Source organism: Diabrotica virgifera, chromosome 2 (genome assembly GCF_917563875.1).
Source record: "Diabrotica virgifera virgifera chromosome 2, PGI_DIABVI_V3a".
In the NCBI taxonomy this organism is placed as follows: Eukaryota; Metazoa; Arthropoda; class Insecta; order Coleoptera; family Chrysomelidae; genus Diabrotica; species Diabrotica virgifera.
In genome coordinates this window covers 10,228,934-10,252,259 of record NC_065444.1, presented here as the reverse complement: position 1 = coordinate 10,252,259, position 23,326 = coordinate 10,228,934, and the positions used below count along the sequence as shown (strand labels likewise).

At 34.0% G+C, this 23,326-nt stretch overlaps 2 protein-coding genes across 2 annotated transcripts in view; one reads left to right on the top strand and one right to left on the bottom strand.

Annotated features, from left to right (window-relative positions):
- The window catches only part of LOC126879951 (tyrosine-protein kinase receptor torso), a 45,841-nt gene extending 32,863 nt beyond the window's left edge, over positions 1–12,978 (top strand). Inside the window, exons 7-13 of the mRNA XM_050643343.1 lie at positions 2,560–2,744; positions 2,822–3,103; positions 3,673–3,871; positions 4,410–4,602; positions 5,204–5,339; positions 7,216–7,568; positions 10,037–12,978. Of these exons, the coding sequence (XP_050499300.1) occupies positions 2,560–2,744; positions 2,822–3,103; positions 3,673–3,871; positions 4,410–4,602; positions 5,204–5,339; positions 7,216–7,568; positions 10,037–10,214 (1,526 nt within the window). The 3' untranslated portion in view covers positions 10,215–12,978. The remainder of the gene's footprint in view (positions 1–2,559; positions 2,745–2,821; positions 3,104–3,672; positions 3,872–4,409; positions 4,603–5,203; positions 5,340–7,215; positions 7,569–10,036) is intronic.
- The window catches only part of LOC126879950 (dnaJ homolog subfamily C member 13), a 91,934-nt gene continuing 81,550 nt past the window's right edge, over positions 12,943–23,326 (bottom strand). The window contains exons 28-30 of the mRNA XM_050643342.1: positions 22,914–23,099; positions 21,182–21,563; positions 12,943–18,644 (exon numbers count right to left, since the gene is read on the bottom strand). Coding sequence (XP_050499299.1) covers positions 18,532–18,644; positions 21,182–21,563; positions 22,914–23,099 — 681 coding nt within the window. The 3' untranslated portion in view covers positions 12,943–18,531. The remainder of the gene's footprint in view (positions 18,645–21,181; positions 21,564–22,913; positions 23,100–23,326) is intronic.

Here is a 23,326-nt window from a genome sequence, read left to right as displayed (position 1 = left end):
CTATTCCACGAACATACGCCTGTTTTGGATTACTTCGACAACGAATATTTTACTGTGCAAAATAAGAAGAACGAAAGTATATTGCAAATTACATTGTTGTTTATTGGAATAATTATTAGCGCCATTTACTTTCGTACTTCTTATGTTGCACAGTAAAATATTCGTTGTCGAAGTAATCCAAAACAGGCGTATGTTCGTGGAATGGCCCATAGTAACAATCTACCATAATGGTGTAAGGTTTTATTTACTTCTTAACCAATTTCTCCCATTGTGTCCATTTTACGCCTCTTTCCTCCAATATCTTTAAGATTACTTCATCCCTTGTATGTCTTGGTCTTTCCCCTTTTTTATTTTTCAATATTTTTGCTTCCCACACTCTTTTCACTGGTATGTATGGTATCTTTCAACCGATGTAAATGACTCAACCAACTTAACTGTCTCTGTTCTAAAAAACTCCAATGTGGATTTTATTTTCAGTTCGTTCCTTACATATGTGTTTATTATTTTGGTAACACTTTTAATTCTGCTTAAAAACTTCACCTCCATAGTCTGTATCTTGCTCTTTTTCCGTTCCGTTACTACCTATGATTCGCTGGCAAAAGTCAGAAGAGATCTATAAACTGCTTTGAAAACTTTCATTTTTGTATTCCGTGATATTTCTTTTCTATGAAAAAATAGTTGGCAGGTACCAAAGTGGCTTCTGTAGACAGAAGTCAACAATAGACCAGATATTTGTTCTGCGACAGATCCTTGAAAAAACAAGTGAACATAACATCGACACACATCATCTCTTCATAGACTTCGAAAGCGCATATGACAATATAAACCGAGAATTCTTAATAAAAGCAATGAAAGAATTTAATATACCAACACAACTAATAGAACTGATAAAAGAATCTCTAAAAGTAGAAAGTAAAATCCGGATACAAAACGAACTAACGGAAACAATAGATGTGAAAAAGGGACTACGCCAGGGAGACGCTCTATCATGCATCTTGTTCAACATTGTACTCGAGAAAATAATGAGGGACACAACAGTCAATACTCGAGGAACAATAATTAATAAAAGCGTGCAAATACTAGCATTTGCAGATGATGTTGACATAATCGCAAGATCAAGAAGAGAAATGATAGAGGCATTCAATCAAATAGAACGAGCTGCACAAAATAGTGGCCTGAAAATCAACCAGAACAAAACAAAATATATGCAGGTAAGTAAAAACACAGAAATAAGGCAGCCACAAAATATAACAATAGGAGAATACAACATTGAGGGGGTAAAAAACTTTACATACTTGGGATCCCTAGTCACATCTGATAATAACGTAGCAGAGGAAGTGAAGAGGCGAATATTTATTGCCAATAAAAGTTATCATGGCTTAATTCGGCAACTAAGATCAGACAACGTCGCAAGGAAAACAAAATGCCAAATATACAAAACCCTAATAAGACCGGTACTCACATACGGCTCAGAAACCTGGACACTCACTAAAAGAGAGGAAACATTGCTAGCCACCTTTGAAAGAAAAATCTTGCGACACATATATAAGGGCACAAAAGAAAATGGAATTTGGCGAAGAAGGTACAACTTTGAACTATACGAAATATACCAGGATCCAGATATCATAACATTCATTAAAATAGGACGGCTGCGTTGGATGGGACATGTAGAAAGAATGGAAGAAGGCGAAATACCAAACAAAATATTCAAACAGATGCCAGTAGGAAAAAGAACAAGAGGAAAACCGAAGCTGAGATATTTAGAACAAATAGAAAATGATATAAAAACCTTAAAAATAAAAAACTGGAGAAAAAAAGCACGAAACAGATCAGAGTGGAGAAGAATCCTGGAACAGGCCAAGACCCAGAAAGGGCTGTCGAGCCAATGATGATGATGATGATGATATTTCTTTTCCGCATATAATTTTTTTTTCGTTCATTGCATGATACAGTTGTAGCGTTTTATCCACTCTGCTGTTGATTTCTGCTTCTAGAGATCCTGTTTCTTCTATTATTATTTCTAAGTAGGTAAAAGTTTTACCTTGCTCTATTTTTGTTCCTTCAATTTCTATATTAAGTTCTTCTCTTGTTTCTCCTATCTGCAAAAGTTTTGTTTTGTTAACATTTATCTTCATTCAGTTTTCAGTGACTTCTTTCCATATTTTCAAATTATTCTGAAGTTATTTCTCAGTTTTTGCAATTAGCACAAGATCTTCAGCAAATACTCGATTTTCTCTTTAAGTACTCCCCGTGTTTGCTCTCCAATATTCTAGACCGGGCCTGGAACACAATAGAATAAATCAAATTGACTACATTGAGACAAAATGACGCCTAAACCGGCCTCGCGTCTTTTCTCGATCGAATGAGTCCATGGACGTATAAATACTTTATTTATACGTCCATGAATGAGTCGAAACCAGTTCACGGCCACTTCGATTCGGTCTTCCAGAAGGTTCTAGAGATCCAGGGCCGGCCTGCATGCTCTTTCGAATCGTAACATTATTTACGTAAAATATTATTAAGCAAATCAGAATATCGATAGACTTATGTTGATTTTAGTTCCTGATGATCCAGAAGATGTGATGGTTGAAGAAAACGTTTTGAAAAATGTAAGATCTGTTATCCATTTCAACGTTAGTGTTAAATGGAAAAAACCAAAGTACCCACCGTCTAGTTATAGTATCTGCATTTTATTAGTTGATAGCGATACTCCTTACAAATTGATGTCACGTAATATTTCAGGGGTAAGTCTTATTCAATTCCTCTCATGTCTCTCATTTTCATTCAGTTCAATCCCTTTAATTTTAATTTTATTCCACAGGATCACACCAATTTTACATTTTTGGATATAGTACTCCCTTCGATCTATGGAGTATCCCTGGTAGCTTATTCTGAAGGTGGTGCCAGTAAACCTGCTTATATCGAGCGACATACGATTGTAAAAATAAACGAAAGTGAGCAAGTTATTGATCGTCCTCCTCCAAAAGTATCAAACAATCTCACAGTTATTATTGCTCCAGTAGCTGCATTAATTGTTTTACTTATGATAACTGCGACTATCTTCATTATTTTAAGGATAAAGAAAAAGGAAAAAAGCTTCGAGGTAAGTGGAAGATTTAGGTAATCTCTCTTCTATGGCGCTACAGTCCAAGCCTTCCCCAGCATCTACCAACAAGTATATCTGTTCCTGGATGCTCTCCTCCAGTTATGCTTCCTCAATATCTCTTTAGTATCAGTTCTCACTTCGTCTATCCACCCCTTCCTTGGTTTTACTACTGGCAGACGTCTCACCTTAGTTCCGCTGAGCGTTCTACTAGGTGTTCTGTCATTATACATTCTTATAAGATGATCTGCCCAGCGCAATCTTTGTATTTTTACATAATTTGCTATAGAGGGTTATTTGTAATATTCGTTTAACTCGTGGTTGAACCTTATTTTCCATATACCATTGTTGCAGATGGATCCCAATATCCTCCTTAATACCTTTTTTTTTATAAAATAAGATGTATTGTCTTTTCTGTCATGATCCATGTTTCAACAACATATTATGTTGCTATTGGATATCTTTGGATCCAAACACCTGCGACTGTGAGAAGTATATGCTTCAACTCACCTCTTCAAACGATTATAAGGCGATTAAATAATGAAAGAATGAAACAATCTTATTTTTAGGACAGCAATAATAAATTTATACCACACAATCTAAACACAGCTATAATCATCCCCATGAAAGCAGACGAATGGGAAATTGATGTGAACAAGCTGACAATAAAAGAAGTTTTAGGTAATGGTGCTTTTGGGGTAGTAAGAAAAGGCTGGTATATGAAAACTAAAGAAAAAGAAGTAGAAGTTGCTATTAAAATGTTAAGAGGTAAGTATTTATATAAAATGTGTTCTTAATCCTAGAACCACAACTTGGGGTAACTGACACGCCAATCACAACGTGGGGTCACCTCTGGACCTATTCTTATAATCTCTCCAAGTTTAACCTTCGAGCGAGCGAGCGCGCTGTCGTAAATTTTACGACAAAACACGTGATCGGATTCTTTGCTCATATCACGCGATCTAGCGCTTTGAGTTTCTGGGTTTTGAAGTTCAGTATGTTCCTAAACTAACAAAGTATCAGCTGTACGCACAGCTGTACGACTAAATTTTCTGGAAAATGGTTCTTGACAGGATCCAATCTGTTGTGGAATGCAATCTTAGATCCCCTATAGTCTACTTTATTCATCGTTCGTTTGCCTTGCAAATTTTAGGAGGTACCAACGAATTCAGTTTACCACCATAATCTTGGTTCCAATGATAGAAGTTTTAGAATTTCGGATATAGACTTCTCATTGTTTCGTGAAATATACTTTAAAATCTAATCTGTGCGACTAACATATTAATGCTGTTATATATTTTTTTAGAAAACCCAACTTCTGAAGAAATTCAACAATTTCAACAAGAAATCCAATTAATGAAAGCTGTTCCAGTTCATCCTAATCTAGTATCAATGATCGGCTGCGTTACTCAAGGACAGCTTCTTTTAGTTGTAGAGTATTGTCCAAAAGGCGATCTTCAAACTTATTTAAAAGTGGCTGCAGACAAAATGTTAAAAGCGTAAGTAAACATTTTCGAGTATTATGTGTAAATAATTTATAAGGTAATGGTTACATTAGTCTAGGATCGTATTCAAGTTAAAAGTATTATGTAATGAGTTCTTTACTTTATTACATGTTTAACAACACTTTATTTTAATGAAAACACTTAGTTTATTAGTTTTATTTTTAACTATTTACCCACTAAAACACATACTAAATTATATGTACAATTTATTTTATACAATTTATAAGATGCACTTTACATCGAAATTATGACTGAATCCGTTCAACACAAGTTCTCTTATTTATAGTAATCCTATCCTGTTCTGGAAACGGTAGAATGAGTCTCGAACAGGTAAACCCGTTCAGCGAAGAATCTGGATGTAAAACTTGTTCCATACAATCTTCCAGAACGGTGCGGAAGGTATACCGTTACTGATCCGGCGTATTGTTTATTGACTAGATGGCTGGCAGACGGTTAGCTACGTAACGATTATATAAACACTTATTTGTATTTCGAAAGCTTTTCAAATGAAAACGATATAATTTTTTTATATTTAAATTATTTTAATCTTTTAAAAATAACTGAAATAAATCAAAAATCTTTTATCTGTTTTTAGAAATCTTATAAAAGGAAATGATTATGTAGAAAAATCAGTGTTCAACAAGATGTACGAATTTGATCAACTTGATCTCGATGATATTCCTCAACCCAAAGATCTTATTTCTTTCGCTAGGCAAGTTACGTTGGGAATGGTAAGTAAAGAAACTTATAATAAAAGTAATAATAATAATAATAAGAAAATACTGGATAAGAAAATACAAATATTTTCTAATGATATTAGTATGCACTTCGGACTAGGCAAGTGCCGTGTTTTAAATATAGTCAGAGGAAAGGTACAGCTCGGTGGATTCGATATGCAAAATGGCGAGAAAATCGAGGCCATGAGTGAAAACGATATGTACAAATATCTTGGAGTAAAGCAGGCGCGGAAAATTGACCATAAGCAAATGAAAACTGAGATATCTACTGAGTTCATACGAAGGGTAAAACAGCTGCTTGGTTCACAGCTTAACAGTAAAAATTTGTTTAAGGCACTAAACACCTACGCTTGTTCTGCGCTTAGCTATTCATTTGGTATTGTTAAGTGGACAAAAGCGGATATAGAAAATCTTCAGCGAAAAGTACAAACACACCTCACAAAGGCACAAGAACACCATCTTCGAAGTGCAGTAGAAAGAACGACACTACCCCGGTACTTAGGAAGACAAGGACTTATGGATATAAGTGAGCAATTAGATAAACAGACTGCTAATTTACGAACTTATTTTCAGATGCAGGCTGAGACATCTACTCTACATCGCGCTATTTGCGCAATAGATGACACAACACCAATAAAACTGAGGGAACCAGAAATGCGCATAAACCACCTTACAAAGGACGAAAAAATGCGCACCTGGATGGGTAAACCTCTGCACGGGCGACATCCCAATGAGGTCAGCCAAGATTATGTCGACAATACAGCGTCGAACTATTGGTTGACATCAGGAAAGATGTTCCCTGAAACAGAAGGTTCATTACTGGCCATTCAGGATCAGGTTATACCATCCAAAAATTACTTGAAATATATCGCCAAAGACCCTCAGGTCCAAAATGACAAATGCCTATATGGATGTCAAGCCCAAGAAACCATCCAACATATTACAGGGGGCTGCCAGGCATTTGGTGCAACTGAATACAAGGAACGGCATGACGCAGTAGGAAAGATCTTTCATCAAGAGATAGCTATCAAGCTGGGACTTCTTCCAAACGGACCATCTCCCATATTATCAATCCGGCCCTGAGTATGCTTGAGAATGACAATTACAAGCTATACTGGGACCGCACTGTGCTCACAAACCAAACAGTGGCACATAATAGACCAGATCTCGCACTAGTTAGTGTGTCTCGTAAATCAGCAAGACAAACAACACCAATTGATGTGGCGATACCAAACAACAATAATCTACGTAGGTACTAAATTTACCGAAAAGATCGCCAAATACAGAGATCCGGAAATTCAAATACGAAGACAATGGAGAATGCAAAGTACCCAGACGATACCTATTATTATGTCTACTACTGGAGTCATTCCGAAGAACCTCCTCGAAAACATAAAAAAGCTCGATCTAAATGAACATCTTTATAAGACCATGCAGAAAGCTGTATTACTAGCGACGGCCAGATGTGTACGAAAATTTCTGGGAGATACTCCAAGTCACCTAGTCCCATCAGAGCTCAATCCTTTTGATACTGGTAGGTATCTGGGATGAATCAATTTTCCCCTTAGAGGGAAAGTGAGACGTATTGCTAAATTTGGATAATAATAATTAGCGATACTGCTCGCGACGTCCTAATTTTTGGGGAAATACTCCAGCTAAGGTCCTTAAGGCTCCAAAACACGCAAAGAGTCTTCCGTCAAGTATTGTCTTCGTCTTTTAAGCCAGCGACAACGGTTTGCAATTGACGAGACATGCTCTGAAAAACATTATGCGGAAGATTGTTACATTTCTGCACCAATATGTGTGATTTGATTTAAACCTTGTCAAGATACTCAGTAACTATGTGATAAGATATTTTTTTGATTTTCAGGAATTTCTATCATCTTACAAACTAATTCATCGTGACCTAGCTGCCAGAAACGTATTGATTACCGACGACAACAAAGTGAAAATATCCGATTTCGGGCTAAGCCGTGACGTCTATTACAATAACATGTACTGCAAATCATCGGGAGGAAAACTGCCGATACGTTGGATGGCTCTGGAATCCATGACCCATCAGATCTACACGACCCATAGCGACGTTTGGTCTTTCGGAATTCTTCTCTGGGAAATCACCACCTTGGGCGGGACACCGTATCCTGGAATACCTACGCAGGATATTATGGGAATGTTAAAGAAAGGATATAGGATGGCGAAACCTGATAATTGCTCTGATGAATTGTAAGCATGATTTTTTTTCGTCTTTCTTCAAGTTTTTTAAATATAATAAAAATATGAACTACTTCATCTCTTATCATTCATCTTCATCATTTCATCTCTCCCAGTCTTTATCTTTCCTATTGCTTCCTCTAGTTCCTCTTTCTGTATAGCTTCTGTTTCCTCAGTGTTTTCCTCTGATCCGTCAATTACGATGTTTTCATTTTCCTTGCTCTCCGTTGTTCGAAATGTCTCCGTCATCACCACGATCATTCTCTTTGCACTTATCCATATCCGGGGTCGGCTTCCCTAATTGCATTTCTCCATAAGTTTCTATCTTGGGTCATATCAATATTAATCCCCTTTACCGACATGTCCTGTCTAAGCGTCTCCTCCCAGGTCTTCTTTGTCTTCCTCTCTTACTCCTTCCAGGAACCTGCAGTTCAGAAATTCTTCATAAAGGGTGATTGACGTCTCGACGTTGAACATGACCAAACCATCTTAACCTATGTTCTCTCAGTTTGGCATCAATCGGTGCCACCCCTAATATATTCATTCCTAATCTTATCCTTCCACCTAAACATTGTCATTTCCGTCACATGCATTCGTTATTCCTCTTTCTTTTTAATTGCCCAACATTCATTCCGTACATCATAGCTGGCCTAATGGCGGTTTTATAGAATTTTCCCTTCAGCTTCATTGAAATTTTTCTGTCACACAACACACCAGCCGCTTCCTTCCATTTCTTCGCTTCAACCATAATGCTACTACATGCATCTCCATCTATTTCCCCTTCTTCTTCTTCTTCTTTTGCCCTTTAATTCCTCCAATTTTGAACATAGGCTTCCCCCAGTTTCCTCCATTCGCTTCTGTTTAGTGCTTTCTGTTTCCAGTGCGTTCCTCCTATCTTTTTATTGTCGTCTCCCCATCTCATCTGGGGTCGTCCTCTTGCTCTCTTTCCTGTCCATGGTCTCCATTGTTGTATCGTGGTATTCCACCTATTGTCCGTTTGTCTAGCATTATGACCTGCGAAGCTCCATTTTAGCCTGGCTATATGTTGTCCTGCGTCTTTGACTCTTGTTCTATTTCTTACCCAGTTGTTTTGCTTTTTGTCTGTTAATTTTACTCCTAACATTGCTCTCTCCATGGCTCGTTGTGCCTTCATTATTTTATCCATGTTTGCCTTGGTCAAAGGTCCATGTTTGGCATGCGTATGTGAGAATTGGGAGTATGCACTGGTCAAACACGCTTGTTTTTAAGTATTGTATTTTTTTATTCTTTAGGACCCATTTTAATTTCCCAAATCCTGCCCAGGCTAATCTAACCCTTCTCTTTACCTCCGCTGTTTGGTTTTCCTTATTTATTTTTATTATCTGTCCCAAATATATATAATCATTAACTGCTTCTATAGTGGTGTCGTTTAGTATTACGTTTTTATTATCTTGTGTGTTTGTCATTGTTTTCGTTTTGGCAAAATTCATTTTTAGACCTATTTGTTCGGATTCATTTGCTAGTTAGGTTAGCATGGTTTGTAGTTCTTCAAAACTTGATGCTATGACTACTACATCGTCTGCATATCTTAGGTGGTTTAGTTTCTTTCCATTTATGTTTATTCCCATGTTTGTCCATTCCGTTGTTTTGAAAACATCTTCCAGTGCCAATGTAAATAGTTTAGGAGAAATAACATCTCCCTGTCGCACTCCTCTGTTAATTGGTATGGGTTTTGTGGTTTCTTCCAATTGTACTGTCATTGTTGCTTTCTTATATATTTTAGCATCCTGTATCTGGAATCTATTCGACAGTTGTTTATAGCTTTTTCTATTGCCCACATTTCCATGCTGTCAAATGCTTTTTCGTAGTCAACGAACGCTAAGTGAAGAATTCGTTAGCTTTCTCTATTAGTGTCCTAATTGTTAGAAGATGGTCAGTGGTGCTATTTCCCCATTACTCTGTAATACCGATCCTAGGTACTTAAAACTTTTCACAATCATTTCACCATCCAAAAACATCATTTTATTTGTAGTAACTCCATCTTCAAATGAACATTCCAAATACTCTATTTTTGTCTTACTAAGTTTTAAACTTTTCTCCTTAACAACTTGCCTCCACTGTTCCAGTGTTTCTTCTGTCGCTTTCACTATTTCCCACTAACACTACATCATCAACTTGCATTAAGTTGTCCATCTCTCTTTGACACCCTTTTCGTGAATTAGTATGTTATTATTTTCATCTCGGATACATCCAGATCCAATCTGACCATCATGATCTCCATCTTTCCATTATATCCTGGTCATCGGTTAATATTGTTCTGTTTTTGGTCATTATTTGTTTTAGCTTTATTTCTTCGTTACTTTTTAGGTTTATCAGTAGGTTTTTCTTTTTTCTCCGAACTTGTCTGTATTTTATTTATTTATTCTCTGTATTTTGTATCTATCATATTTCCCTTGTATTTCTTATTCTACTCTTTAAATTTATTTTTATTATTTTTTCAGATATGTCATAATGTGTAAATGTTGGATTGAAAAACCTACTAGCCGACCTTCGTTTACAGAGTTAAAAAAGAACCTGGATGATATACTTTCTTCGTTCACAGATTATTTAATTTTAGATCCTTCACTAGCCTACAAATATAAAGATTTTACACTTAAAGAAGATAATATTAGAAGATAAAGTTGCATGTTAACCATTATATTTATAGGTAGTGTTTGAATCGAAATTGTAGATTTTAAAAAGTCAACCAATCAATGTTAAATATCTTATAAACAACGGGACCAGACGTATTGGTATATTTTAAGGATACAGATTTAAAAATAATGGGTTAATTTTCTTCCTCTTTTTGCATAAACATGACTGTCTTTTTATTCAATTTATCTCCAATAAGTTGTCGTTCTTGCCTTCCTACTGGGGAACCGTTTCTCGCTGTCTTCACTACTCTGTTTGTTGTTTCTTACCCAGTTATTTAATCTCCATCTTGCATCTCCGTCGTATATCTGTACTTCTAGCTCTCTTCCATAGTGTCTGACCATAATTTTTTCTAAGCGATTTGAAGCGTCATGAAACGTTTCCATTTACTCCTTAATAAATTTATCCGTTTATTGGAATACGTATTCATAAAACAATACCGCTTATTAGAATATTTTTCAGGTCAACGAAAAAATTTTTACGTATAATTTCGAATTTCTTAAAAAATTAAATTATGTCTTGTATTATAATTTCTCACCAAGGGCTTCGAAGGCCTGTAGGGCTGTTATTTATATTATTTGGGTTTGTCAGATAGGTAATAGATATTACGTAAGGCGTAGAAAAATTCTGAATACACGAGGAGAACGAGCGGCAAATTTCATCGAAGAAAAGTGCAACAGTTTAACTTTTGAGCTCAAATTTCATAAAATATGAATTTTTTAATTTTACGAAAGGACATATCTTATGGAAAATATGTCACTCAAATTTAATAAAATTTATATGAATAGATTCGTTTTAAATTAACGGTCAATTGTTATCATTGCGCCAACTCTTAATTATGATTAATTACGGAGCAAATTGCAATTAAAGTTTATCGAAATCACATTTTTGGAGTTCATAAATGTGTCAGTTACAATCACTATTGTTCTGGGTGCTATTCAAAACAGCTTAAACCCCGCTGGGCCTAAGCGGATTAGTGAAACTAATCCGCTGATTTATGGAGTACCGATAATTTGGGTATTTTAAAATATTTTTTCTCTCTCTAACTTATGCACGTACCCATTTGATTTCAGATTTATTTATATCAATTTCTGCACTTATTATTTAAAATACAGAGTTGGCGCAATGATAAGAATTGGCCGTTAATTTGAAGCGAGTCATATAAATTTTATTGAATTTGAGTGACATTATATTTTCCATAAGATGTGTTCGGTGTCCTTTTCAAAAAATCGGCATCAACAAACGAAGTTTTTCCCACGAATCACAATCCGTATAAAAATTTTAAACACACGTAATTATAATGTAAGTACAAGTGTCTACCGCAGCTTACAATTGTTGCACTTTTAACACAATAATACGTGGCACGCATTGTGTTAAAAGTGCAACAGTATGTGTTTGAATTTCTGAGAGAGAAGGTTTGGTCATATCAAAAGAATGTTATATATGTTTCATATCTCTCAATGCTACTCACTGTTTTGCCGACTTAATAGTGGAAGAATATGTGTTTGAATTCGCGAGGGAGATAGTTTGGACATAATATGTCCTGTTATGAGTACCAATTCATTCGTTTACCGATAAATTCGGTCGTAAAATAATTTCCTTTTTCTAGAAACTATACATATTGCCACCCAGTTGCCTGTTATAAATTTTTTAAGAAACATTTCGCCCATCCTAATTTCTTGTAAAGTTAAAACGCTTTTGGAATGGCCAAACCATTGTAAATTTTTCTAATTTTTATAATTCAGAGCAACAAAAGTGACTAGTATTTTATGTAACAAAAAAACAAGCTACAATTACCGATTATTTTTCAAGACTAAATAAGTAATTTTCTTATTAAGTATTATGTATTTAATACGAAAATATTTACATAATCTATATATTGTCATTTCATACTAATTACTGTATGCATCCACATAATATAATGTAATTTGGTTTTTTAATAAATACGTTACGCTATTGTATTATTGACATAAAAAGACCTAAAACCATATAGGTACATATACATATTAACATAGTATGTACTATTATTACGTATATTCGGTACACTTATTACGGCTAGCCACCAATGATGGGTTATTAGAATATCTAGGTTATAAGAATATTTTTGCTTGGCACGAAGGCTATTTCAATAAGCGGATTCGACTGTATAACCATGCATATTATCTTTTTTAGGAAAATTAACATCGTTACTTTGAGAAATTAGTATTGCGTTGTCTGCATAGTAAATTATTTTAAGTGTTTTTCTCCCCCTGTTTTATCACATTGGTTTAGTCAGCTCTTCTTTTATTTTTGCATTTATTGTATTGTTCTGGTAGATATTTTCGATCGTTGTGATTATACCTATCTCGTGCGTACAACAAGTGTATTCGTTTGTAGTGGTTATATACCTGTTTTGTTCTGTATTGGTAAAATACTTTCTTCTTTGCTTCACATTTTATCTTCACTTCCTCTTTAAACCACGGGGTTTTCTTTTTTGATATGTCAGAGTTACCATTCCCATCAAAAGTTAAGAAATTCCTGCTAAATAGGACTTTCAGTGCCAATAAAGTAGAGAGAGAGAGAACTTAAATGTAGTGTTGAGTCCAAACGAGGCTTAGTTATTTTTCCTTCCTTACGATATTCTTGGAAAAAATTTAATATGTATAGCTACAGTACCAGTATGTTTACGTCTCTTCTATGTAATAAATGTATAACTGTGGGTTAAAAAAACGGCGTATTTCTTAATTTTAAAACTATATTTTGTACAAATAAAACTCTTGAAAAGAGTTAGAAACAAAAGTATCACTTTAGTATTCAGATTTAATCTAGATATAATAGAAAATATATATTTTTAAAATGAATAATATAAATAACTTTTAGCACATACAAATCATTTTTATACCTATTTAATATACACTTTTATACATATTTATACATTATACATCCTTTTTTGTAATCATTTTCATTCCTTAAATAAAACAATAATTATAAATCCAATAGTGGTATTCTTTGCGTGTCTTATATTGCTTAATATTTTTCGGGAATGTGTTCATAGTTTATCAGACGTGGATTTTAAAATATGACGTATACCTTGGTTGATACTTCAATACTGTTACTGTTTATTCAATCATTAGACTTAATTACATATATATTAGACGTGGTTAGTAAAGTTCACATTGTAACAAATATTTTTTAATTGTCACCTTTGGCATGTCACTGCGTACCTGTCATATGTCATATCTCAACTGTCATATGCTTTTATTTCGTAGGTCAACGAAGTAGTGCCAAGGGAGAATGAGAGTTAGCCGAAACGTCTGCAAACCCTTTTGTGTGTTAAAATTCTCAAGTGCTGTGCACTTAGAAATATACAGTAACTGCAAAGTTAATAGACACGCATTGAGCTAATACAGTCCTGGACCCTTGCTGCAGTGTCCTACATAGAAAAAGTCCCTTGACGTAAAAGAAGTATTTATTAAGTTGGACGAAATTCGAGATGTCATTGAATAACCTAGAAATGTCTAGTCACGTCTAGAACGTCAGAAAGTGTATACAGTGATGAGCGCGCTAATAACCGACAGAATAACGCAAAAGATGGAAAACATAATATATTACTAGTAAAGTAAAGAGAGATGAAACTAGTAGAGGTGGAAATTATCGATATAAACGTATAAATTAACATTACATTACATAGTTTCCCAGCTTTAGACGTATCGAAGGAATATGACAACATTCACTGTGACAGGAGAATTTTATAAAATACTCCCGTCACAGACGTCTAAAGGTGGGAAACTACAGTAGGAAAAATGAAAGAATACCCATGAACGAACATATAAAACACGCTGTATTTTCCTGTCACCGTGTCACACAAAAAATTGGTCAGCGCAAGTACATGTAATAATTATTGTTACATGTACTTGCACTGGACAATTTTCTTTGTGACACGGTAACAGGAAAATACAGCGTGATTTATATGTTCGTTCATGGGTATTCTTTCATTTTTCCTCCTATATGTAATATAATATTAATTTATACGTTTACACCGATAATTTCCATCTCTACTGTACTAAATTTCAATAGGCTATGCAGGAGATGTAAACATTAGTTGACAGCGATGTCGTCATCAGCAACATAGGGATGGCTATTTCGTTCAGTTTTTGAATATTTTTGGATAACAGTTACTTGTATAATGGCTTAAATTATTGAACTAATAAGATTATTTTTTCACTATCTGTGTATACAGTGATTACAACAATTGATATACTATACAATAAAAACTAAATAGAAGAAGTGATAAAGTGATTTTAATAATATACTGTTACTATGGAACGAGTAGATAAATTTTGAACATCTTTAACTACTAAAATCGTTGTTTACATGCCCTGCATCACTTATTGAAATTTAGTATAGTTTCATCTCTCTTTATTTCGCAATGTATTATGTTTTTCATCTTTTGCGTTATTCTGCTGATTATTAGCGCGCTCATCACTGGATAAACAGAGAGTTGACACTTTATAGAACAGTTCTATTTGAAGTTTATAGTTGTCATTGTTATTATTATCATGTGTTAAAGTTATAAAATACATAATATGCATGATGTGACAATCACATGGCATGACAGACCTGAAAGTCAGATGTGAGACGGGCTGGATTAGCCCATAAGCATAGCAATTACATATGTAGGTACCTGTGTGTCTACTAGCATGGCGCTTACTGTATAACCAAACTTATATGGAATCATCATGTATTCCAAACCCATATTTATATCTTTTGAAAAAACTTGTTATTGTTGCGAAGAATAACGATTTTTATTGAAAATAAACAAACCGCTAAAACAATGAGATAGCACAACTCGGTACGTTATAATTTAGTCCAGGGTGCATCTCTCTTGAGATAGACGTTGAGAGGTGACTCATATTTTTTGCAGAAATTGCTTGCAATTAACTCATATAATAATAATTAAGTTATCCTCCCACTCAAAAAGGTCCGGAACATTGTTTAAATAATCAAAATGTCAAAAAATTAAGGAAAGTTTCGATTTTTTTCTTCGTTTTTGAAGTTATACTTCTTTACGATTGAGAGTGAAATTTTATAATACCGGGCGCATGCGCACACAGACAGTATGTAGTTCGTTGCTAATCTTTCAAGATATGTATCAGCGCTGTCAGCGCAAATAAGTCATTAAAAGGATATATTAGTAAAAAATGAATGGGTTGCATGTGTGAGTCCATACTATTGTAGTAAAGAAAAGAGAGACGTTCTCACAAACAATTTATTTTTACAACTGACGACCGGTTTCGCTGTCTACATATTCACAGCATCTTCAGGTCACGGTAAAAGTAAAATTAAATGCTACAAATAACAAAAAACCAGAGTTAGTTCAGTGGTCTGGTTGAAATCAAAAGGGTAATGATCAAGCCAATATTAAAGTATATATATTTATGCATACATATAAATACTAACATGTACGTAAATATGGTTTACAACCCTCACACTCACATACATGCACGCATTCAAATGTAGTGGCAACAAAAGTATGTTAAGTATAAGTATATATATGCATAAATATATATACTTTAATATTGGCTTGATCATTACCCTTTTGATTTCAACCAGACCACTTAACTAACTCTGGTTTTTTATTATTTGTAGCATTTAATTTTACTTTTACCGTGACCTGAAGATGCTGTGAATATTGTAGACAGCGAAACCGGTCGTCTCTCTTTTCTTTACTACAAAAGGATATATTAGTGTTTTTAGTAAATGTATTATTTATTATAATTTTCGTGTCTTTGGATTTGTCTTCCTCGGGAATAATATATTTTATAATAATAGTAAGTATATTTAAAGTATTTTTGTATACTTCACTTGGTCTATTAAATTTGTCAGTATGTATGAGAAATCTTGTAACCTGTCAAAGCGAAGGGAATATAGCTCAGTGGGAGAGTGTGTGACCGGAGATCGAGAGGTCCCAGGTTCAAATCCCGGACGATTCATATTCTTTTTTTTTTATTTTTGGTATCGTTTTAATAAAAATGTTTTAAAAGTGGTAGGTAAGAAAGTTAGTTTATTATTTAAATACAATACAAATAACCTGTCAAGTATATTTATTTCTTTGAAATTATATAATAGAAGTATAACTTCTTACGTGCGTACAAAGTACACACACACATTTTTTTTATTATAACTTTAAAAGTATTCACTTCCCAGAAAAATTGCACTGATATAACAGTTGCATAATTAAATTTTCTACAATATAGGATTGGTTAAAATTTTTAAAAATTGTCACCTTTGTTGCGAAATAGCAGTTATTGCGGAAAAACCATAAACAAAACAAGTATTCGCATTTTACGTTTTTCAACTATTTAAGCTATACATAGGACCTTCATATTTTACCCAGAAAAACTTTATGATATAATAAAACAATACTGTAAATTTTATTAAGATCGGTTTAATAAATTTTGCAAAATAAAGTTTGCAATCCAGCTTTTGCAAAAAAAATCATTTTTTCAAAATGTTGTAGGACTGAAAATAAAGCAGATGGCAAGTTGAATTTTTTTACGTATAGAAGAATACTGTACCTTTCAATTTGCAAAATTAAAATCGGTTAATTAAAATGGCGTAAGGAATTTTTTAAATAAGCATTAATTTTTGGTGCTACGGACAGGACAGCGGAGTTCGTTTCACATAAGTTGATTTCCACCATAATTTCTTCCACTCTTTATCTAATATATTATTTTCTTTCTCTATATTTTGTTGTATTTTAATATTTTAATTCCACAAAAATCAAACTAATTTGATTATTGTTTGTGAAATATTGTTTAAACAATTGCATATGTTTAAAAATAATAAACGTTTATTCTCTAAGTTAAAATATATGAACAAAGAAAGTATTTGCTGAAAAAAGTGTTATTTCAAAGGACAGAGTATGTGTTTTTATTTTGTAATAAACAAATTTATTTATTTAGATCGAAATGTACTACAAATTAAAATTTACCAATCATTATCAAAGGTCATTGGAATGCCCAACCAGAGTAAACGTATCCGCTGTCCTGCGCGTAGCACCAAAAATTAATGTTTATTTAAAAAATTCCTGACGCCGTGGTAGTTAACTCATTTTAATTTTGCAAATTGCAAATGAAAGGTACAGTATACTTCTATATGTAAAAAAAATTTAAGTTGCTGTCAAGTGCTATTTTCAGTCCTGCAACATTTTGAAAAATTTTTTGCGAAAGCTGGATTGCGAAATTTATTTTGCAAAATCTATTAAATCAATCTTAATGAAATTTACAGTATTGTTTTATTATATCATAAATATTTTCTGGGTGAAATATAAAGGTCCTAAGTGTAGCACAAATGGTTGAAAAACGTAAAATGCGAATACCTGTCTTTTATGTTTTTTTCGCCATTATTGCTATTTTGCAACAAGGGTGACAAATTTTAATATTTTTAACTAATCCTATATTGTAGGAAATTTAATTACGCAACTTTTATGTCAGTCCAACTTTTCTCGGAAATGGATACTTTTAAAGTTATAATCAAAAAACGAGGAAAAAACTCGAATTTTTGCTTCATTTTTTGACATTTTGATTATTTAAACAATGTTCCGGACCTTTTTGAGTAGGAGGATAATTCAATTATTATTATATGACCTTTTTACAAGCAATTTCTGCAAAAAAATATGAGTCACCTCTCCACATCCAAACGTACTAATATTTTTACAGATGCGCCCTGGTCTAATTTGCTAATTGTAAATTGAACGAAAATAAAATGACTTTTGGTATGCCTTATGTGCGACTATAGACCGTGCAAAGGAAGAACGACTATTGGTCTTGTGGCACAAGGTATGTCTCAGAGTGACATAGTTGCAGTGGTATGCGTAACACAGAGGGTTGTGTAAAAACCTATGCTAGGTATCAGAAATTAATAAATCTTAAAAATAGAGCAAGGTAAAGTCGCCAAAAAGTAACAACGACTCGCCACGATCATTGTCTAAGCAGCTAGAAGAGTACCAACAATTTCTCACTTGCAGTTTCAAAGGCAGCTTTTGGAAGCTACAGGTCTAAGTGTTTCAGTTAAAACGTTACGAAAAAAATTTTTGAGAAATTATCATGGTCACAAAAGATGTTAACCAGAAATTGTAAATTAAATATAAAATGAATGTTATTTAGGATTAACACACTTTTTAAATCTATTAGAGAGTATTTCACAGCGATAGTATATTTATGTCTAATGCAAACCAATAGGAACAATTCAGCTTTTACCAAGTAGCATACGTCATACTTTTTTATTTGTTCTAACCATAATCACAGGAACGATGGATCATAAGTCAGATACCGTCATTTCTTATGAGCGGATCGTCTCGGTCTACTGGAGGTGGAGCAGAATTTACTTTGGCGCTAGGTCCCTGGGTCAAGTAACCGGCAGTTGCAGGTGTACCACCTAAAAGTAAAAATACATTTTTAATCTTAACCAGACCTTAACCACATCGAAAATGTGAGAGCAGAGTTGACAAAGAAATTAAATGAAAATAACCTTAGGCCACAGAATAGAATTGAACTATGACAAGCAATTGAGTAGGCATGGGACGAACTTGTTGAATATAACAAGAGGGTATTGACAATAATGGGGCTTCCACCAAGTACAAGGTGATTCAGTGAAACGGTACGATTTGGCAACGCTGCTGACGATAAAATAGAGGTGAATATATTGGCGTCCCACCATGACTTTACAGTACAGGTTCTTATAATCAACAGTGATTATACTGTATACTGTATTAATTTTGTCATTAAAATATCCACAGTTTTGATTATTTACGTATTTTTCTATCAATATAACCAAGCTCAGTGTTAACCGAGTTTTTCCGTATCCGAGGTAGTCACGGTCCCAGTTACCTCGGATAATCGCGAGTCTATTGTAATATTATTGACATTTTGTGGCTGTCAGGGGTTCTAAAACATTTTTTTTTTCAAAAAATACCTTTATGTAAACAACATAAAAATACTTTTGTATAAAACATTTATATAATAATGTATTTAAGCGCATAATTATGTTAAACCTTAATAAATACGTAGGTACCTACAGAAATAATTAAAATACATTTAAACTATATATTTAAACTTCTTTCTAGAATCCCGCCTTCCTCACATTCACTGCAATTGTCGTAGGGTGTAAACACATTAAAATGCCATTAATTTCATCTTGGAACTCATAGGTCTGGATCCCGCGTATGAAAAAAAAGTTGATTAATAGCAAGCTGAAAATGTGTTAATAGCTTAAGGGTGTCTAGTCGGATAAACTTTGATATATGGGAACACTGGAACAGGGGCAGTTTTAATTGTGGAAGAGGTTAAAAATTTGGAAGGGGCAGACCACGAAAACGGCACATTTATTTTGTCCGACATAACAGACTTAAACTCTCCGAACAGAGATTAAACTCTCATGCAAAAATCAGACTGCTATTCATCACCTGTCATAATTCCTGTCATTTGACATATTCTACATGTTCCACTCATTAAAACGCCCATTTGGTGATAAACAGCAGTCTGATTTTGGCATGAGAGTTTAATCTCTGTTCGGAGAGTTTAAGTCTGTTCTGTCGGACAAAATACATGTGCCGTTTTCGTGGCCTGACCGTTAGAAATTTTTAACCTGTTCCACAATTAAAACTTCCCCTGTTCCAGTGTTCCCATATATCAAAGTTTGTACGACTAGACACCCTTAAGCTATTAACAAATTTTCAGCTTGCTATTAATCAACTTTTTTTTCATACGCGGTATCCAGACCTATCAGTCATTAAGAATAACAATAAACTGCAATTAGGATCCAAATTTTCGAAATTAATATTCTTTGTTATAACTTAATTTAGGTGAACAACTGACCATCAACAATTATACTTTATTTATTCTCACCGTAGGACCTGGTAGTACAATATAAAACTTTGCTTAAACTTGACTGACAATATATTTTATATTTTTCTTGACATTACTTCAGAACTGTCTATGCTACCAATACATAAATTAACAGCCATAGAACAATATCCACTTTTAATGTTGAATATTCTAACATTCTTAACAAAAAAAGTTATTACGCACATCGATTATAAAATTGCTGATTACTTTTCGAAAATGACTATCACTCACAAAAAAAAAACAATGAAAAATATTGTTTTACTTGGCTGTAACGGGTTAGTTTTAATTTAACATTTTTAGGGACCTACATTTTGCCTTATGTTCGTGTACTGTAAAGTCAAGGTGCAAAGTCAAATGCGCGTTGTTCACCCGACCAAGTCTCCATGATAAGTAAACTTCCCACTCTCTAGACTGACAACGTTTACGTCGCAAGCCTGCGGCACCTCTATTTTATCGTCAGCAGCGTTGCCAAATCGTACAGTTTCACTGAATCACCTTGTCTTAATAATGATGTTACTATTTATTATTATTTAATTTAAACTACATTTCAAATAAAATTTTTACTTCGACGTAAATTGCGCGTTAAGGGGAACAGAGCAAAACGCAAAATTTTTAATGTGTTTTAAATGTATTCATTTTTTTTTTTCGAATCCTGAGAAAACTAATAAATATTTTTGAAAAATTTAAACGTAGAATGAATGATTACATTATTATCGAGGGCCGAAAGTCCCTGAAAACTTATATAATGTTTATTTTAATAAGTTAGAGGGGTGAAAAAAAAAGAGAAAATTTAGTGTGATTTTTAATTGAAAATATTTTATTCAAAAGAAACTTTTTATTTATTCTAAAGGACTTTCGGCCCTCGGTAATAAAGTAGTCTTTTATTCTACGTTTAAATTGTTCAAAAATACTTATTAGTTTTCTCAGGATTCGAAAAAAAAATGAATACCTTTAAAACACATTGAAAATTTTGACATGCGTCAAAATTTTGTGCTTTGCTCCGATCCTCTTAAAACGAGGTAAGAATTCCAAAAATTCGGCTCTAGATATGTAAGGGTGCAAACTTACCTGTTAAATACCCGGAAATAGGAGTACTAGAAATAAACAGATCGTGTTTTTGGTCCTTATATTCAGACCAAATGCTGCTCTTCTCCAAAATCGAAGTCACTTTCTCACCGTACAACAGACTTCTGGTCATAGATTTAAGGGCCTTAACTATTTGTGCTTTTGTCATGGCCGGATTATCGATTAATTCTAATCTAGCTTCTAATAACGTGAGTAAGAACTGGACAAATTCTACATCTAAGGCCTGTTTTATCAACTGGTCCTGATTACTGGAAAACAGCCTGTTAAGGGCCTCGCAGGCCACGGCTACCATGTCTTTTCGCACCTGCATGGCCTGCTTCAAAGGGTGCATGCAGTCCGATTGAGCAATGGCGCTAACGCATATCTAAAAGAAATTATTAAGGGTTAAAAAACGTATGTCAGTTCTCTTCAACCGAGGTCAAAAAGACACGGTACTCCTAGCTCTACTCAAGAAGATCTGTAAACATTACTAGATAGTGTCTTTGAGAGCTGTAGGGAAGCAGGTCTGGATCTGAACATACAGAAAACTAAAATACTCATAAACAATAAAATATAAAACCGTCTATACAGGGTGTCCCCGAAAATAGTGCGTTCCTTTAAGGTATGGGTATAATACACAATTTAGAACAAAAAAGTCCTGTAACATTTTTTTCTAAAACCGTTTCCAAGAAAAAAATTACATTGTTCTCCATATAACTGAATTTTTATTTTCATAAATTTGAATGACATGGCAACGTAGCCTAGAAGAATTTGCTGTGACTGTGGAAATTTAACCTAATAACCCCTTGTTTATTTACTTTAAGGTGTGATTTTTGGGGTTGTTGACATCGTAGGTACCTACCTGCAAAATAATGGATATGGGTTTGGTTGATATTTACATTATTTTACCTAGCAGATGCAACTGACCTACAAACCTACTTTTTTAATCTTTAAATTTTTGAGTTGCGCGTTGTTGCCAGACTTCAATTTGCATATCAAAATGTATTTTCGTTTTTTGGTCAAACGGATCAATTTAGAAAAAAATGTTACAAGACTTTTTTGCTCTACATTGTGCCTTCTACCTATACCTTTAAGGAACGCACTATTTTCTCTCTCTGAGTCTCTGAGACACTCTGTATATGTAAATAGTACCAAACTTGAGCAAGTTGATCAAATTTTTAGCTTGGATATCAGTTAAAGTATAACGCAGAGGATGTCAAAGGTATTTCACTAGGTTAGCTACTTCGCTCCTAAGTGTTTTCAATCTTACCTTATGGTGTCGAATCTTGGACTGTAAATAAAATCGATCTAAATCGCCTCGAGGCTTTCGAAATGTGGTGCTATAGAAGAATTTTTAAAGTTTCCTGGGTGGAGAAGATTCGAAACTCCACAATACTAGAACGTCTCAGCAAGACTACTGAGATTATAAAGAGCATCAAGAAGAGAAAGCTGTAGTATTTCGGACATGTAATGAGAGGTCCCAAATATAGGTTGCTACAAAATATTATGCAAGGAAAAATAGCAGGCAAACGCAGTCCAGGACGAAGTAGAACTTCATGGTTGAATAACTTGCGAGATTGGTATGGTGTTGATACAAGCATGTTATTTTGGGTGGCAATGTAAAGGATATGGTACATGAAGAAGAAATGTAAAACTGGAGAAGTTATACTTGTAGTGAAAACTGTAACAATTGCTTATATTTATATTCTTATATTTCTAACATAAGACTACTTACCGTACTCATTGATAATGAGTTAAGTATACATATGGCAGATTTCGGTACAACTATTTGTCTAATATTAGATCCCATTTGTCGACATAGTCTAGGAATGTGTCCCATAGACGGAACCAGATCTAAGAGAGCTGGTTGTGATTGCAGCAGAGCACATAAGGCAGTTGTACATAGTTCTAAATATTCTACCTGAAAAATAAATTATGGAAAATTGTAAATATTATTCAACCACATTGTCTTTTAGATTTGTGGGAATATGGGTAATCATTTCGACCCAAAAATTAGAATATATAAGGTTCCGGGGTCAGAGCACATGCTAGTCAGAGCGAAACTAAGAATGAAATTGGCCATAGACAAAAACCAACATAAGGAACAAATGCAACGTCGATGCCCTAAAACAAAACAGTATAAGAAAT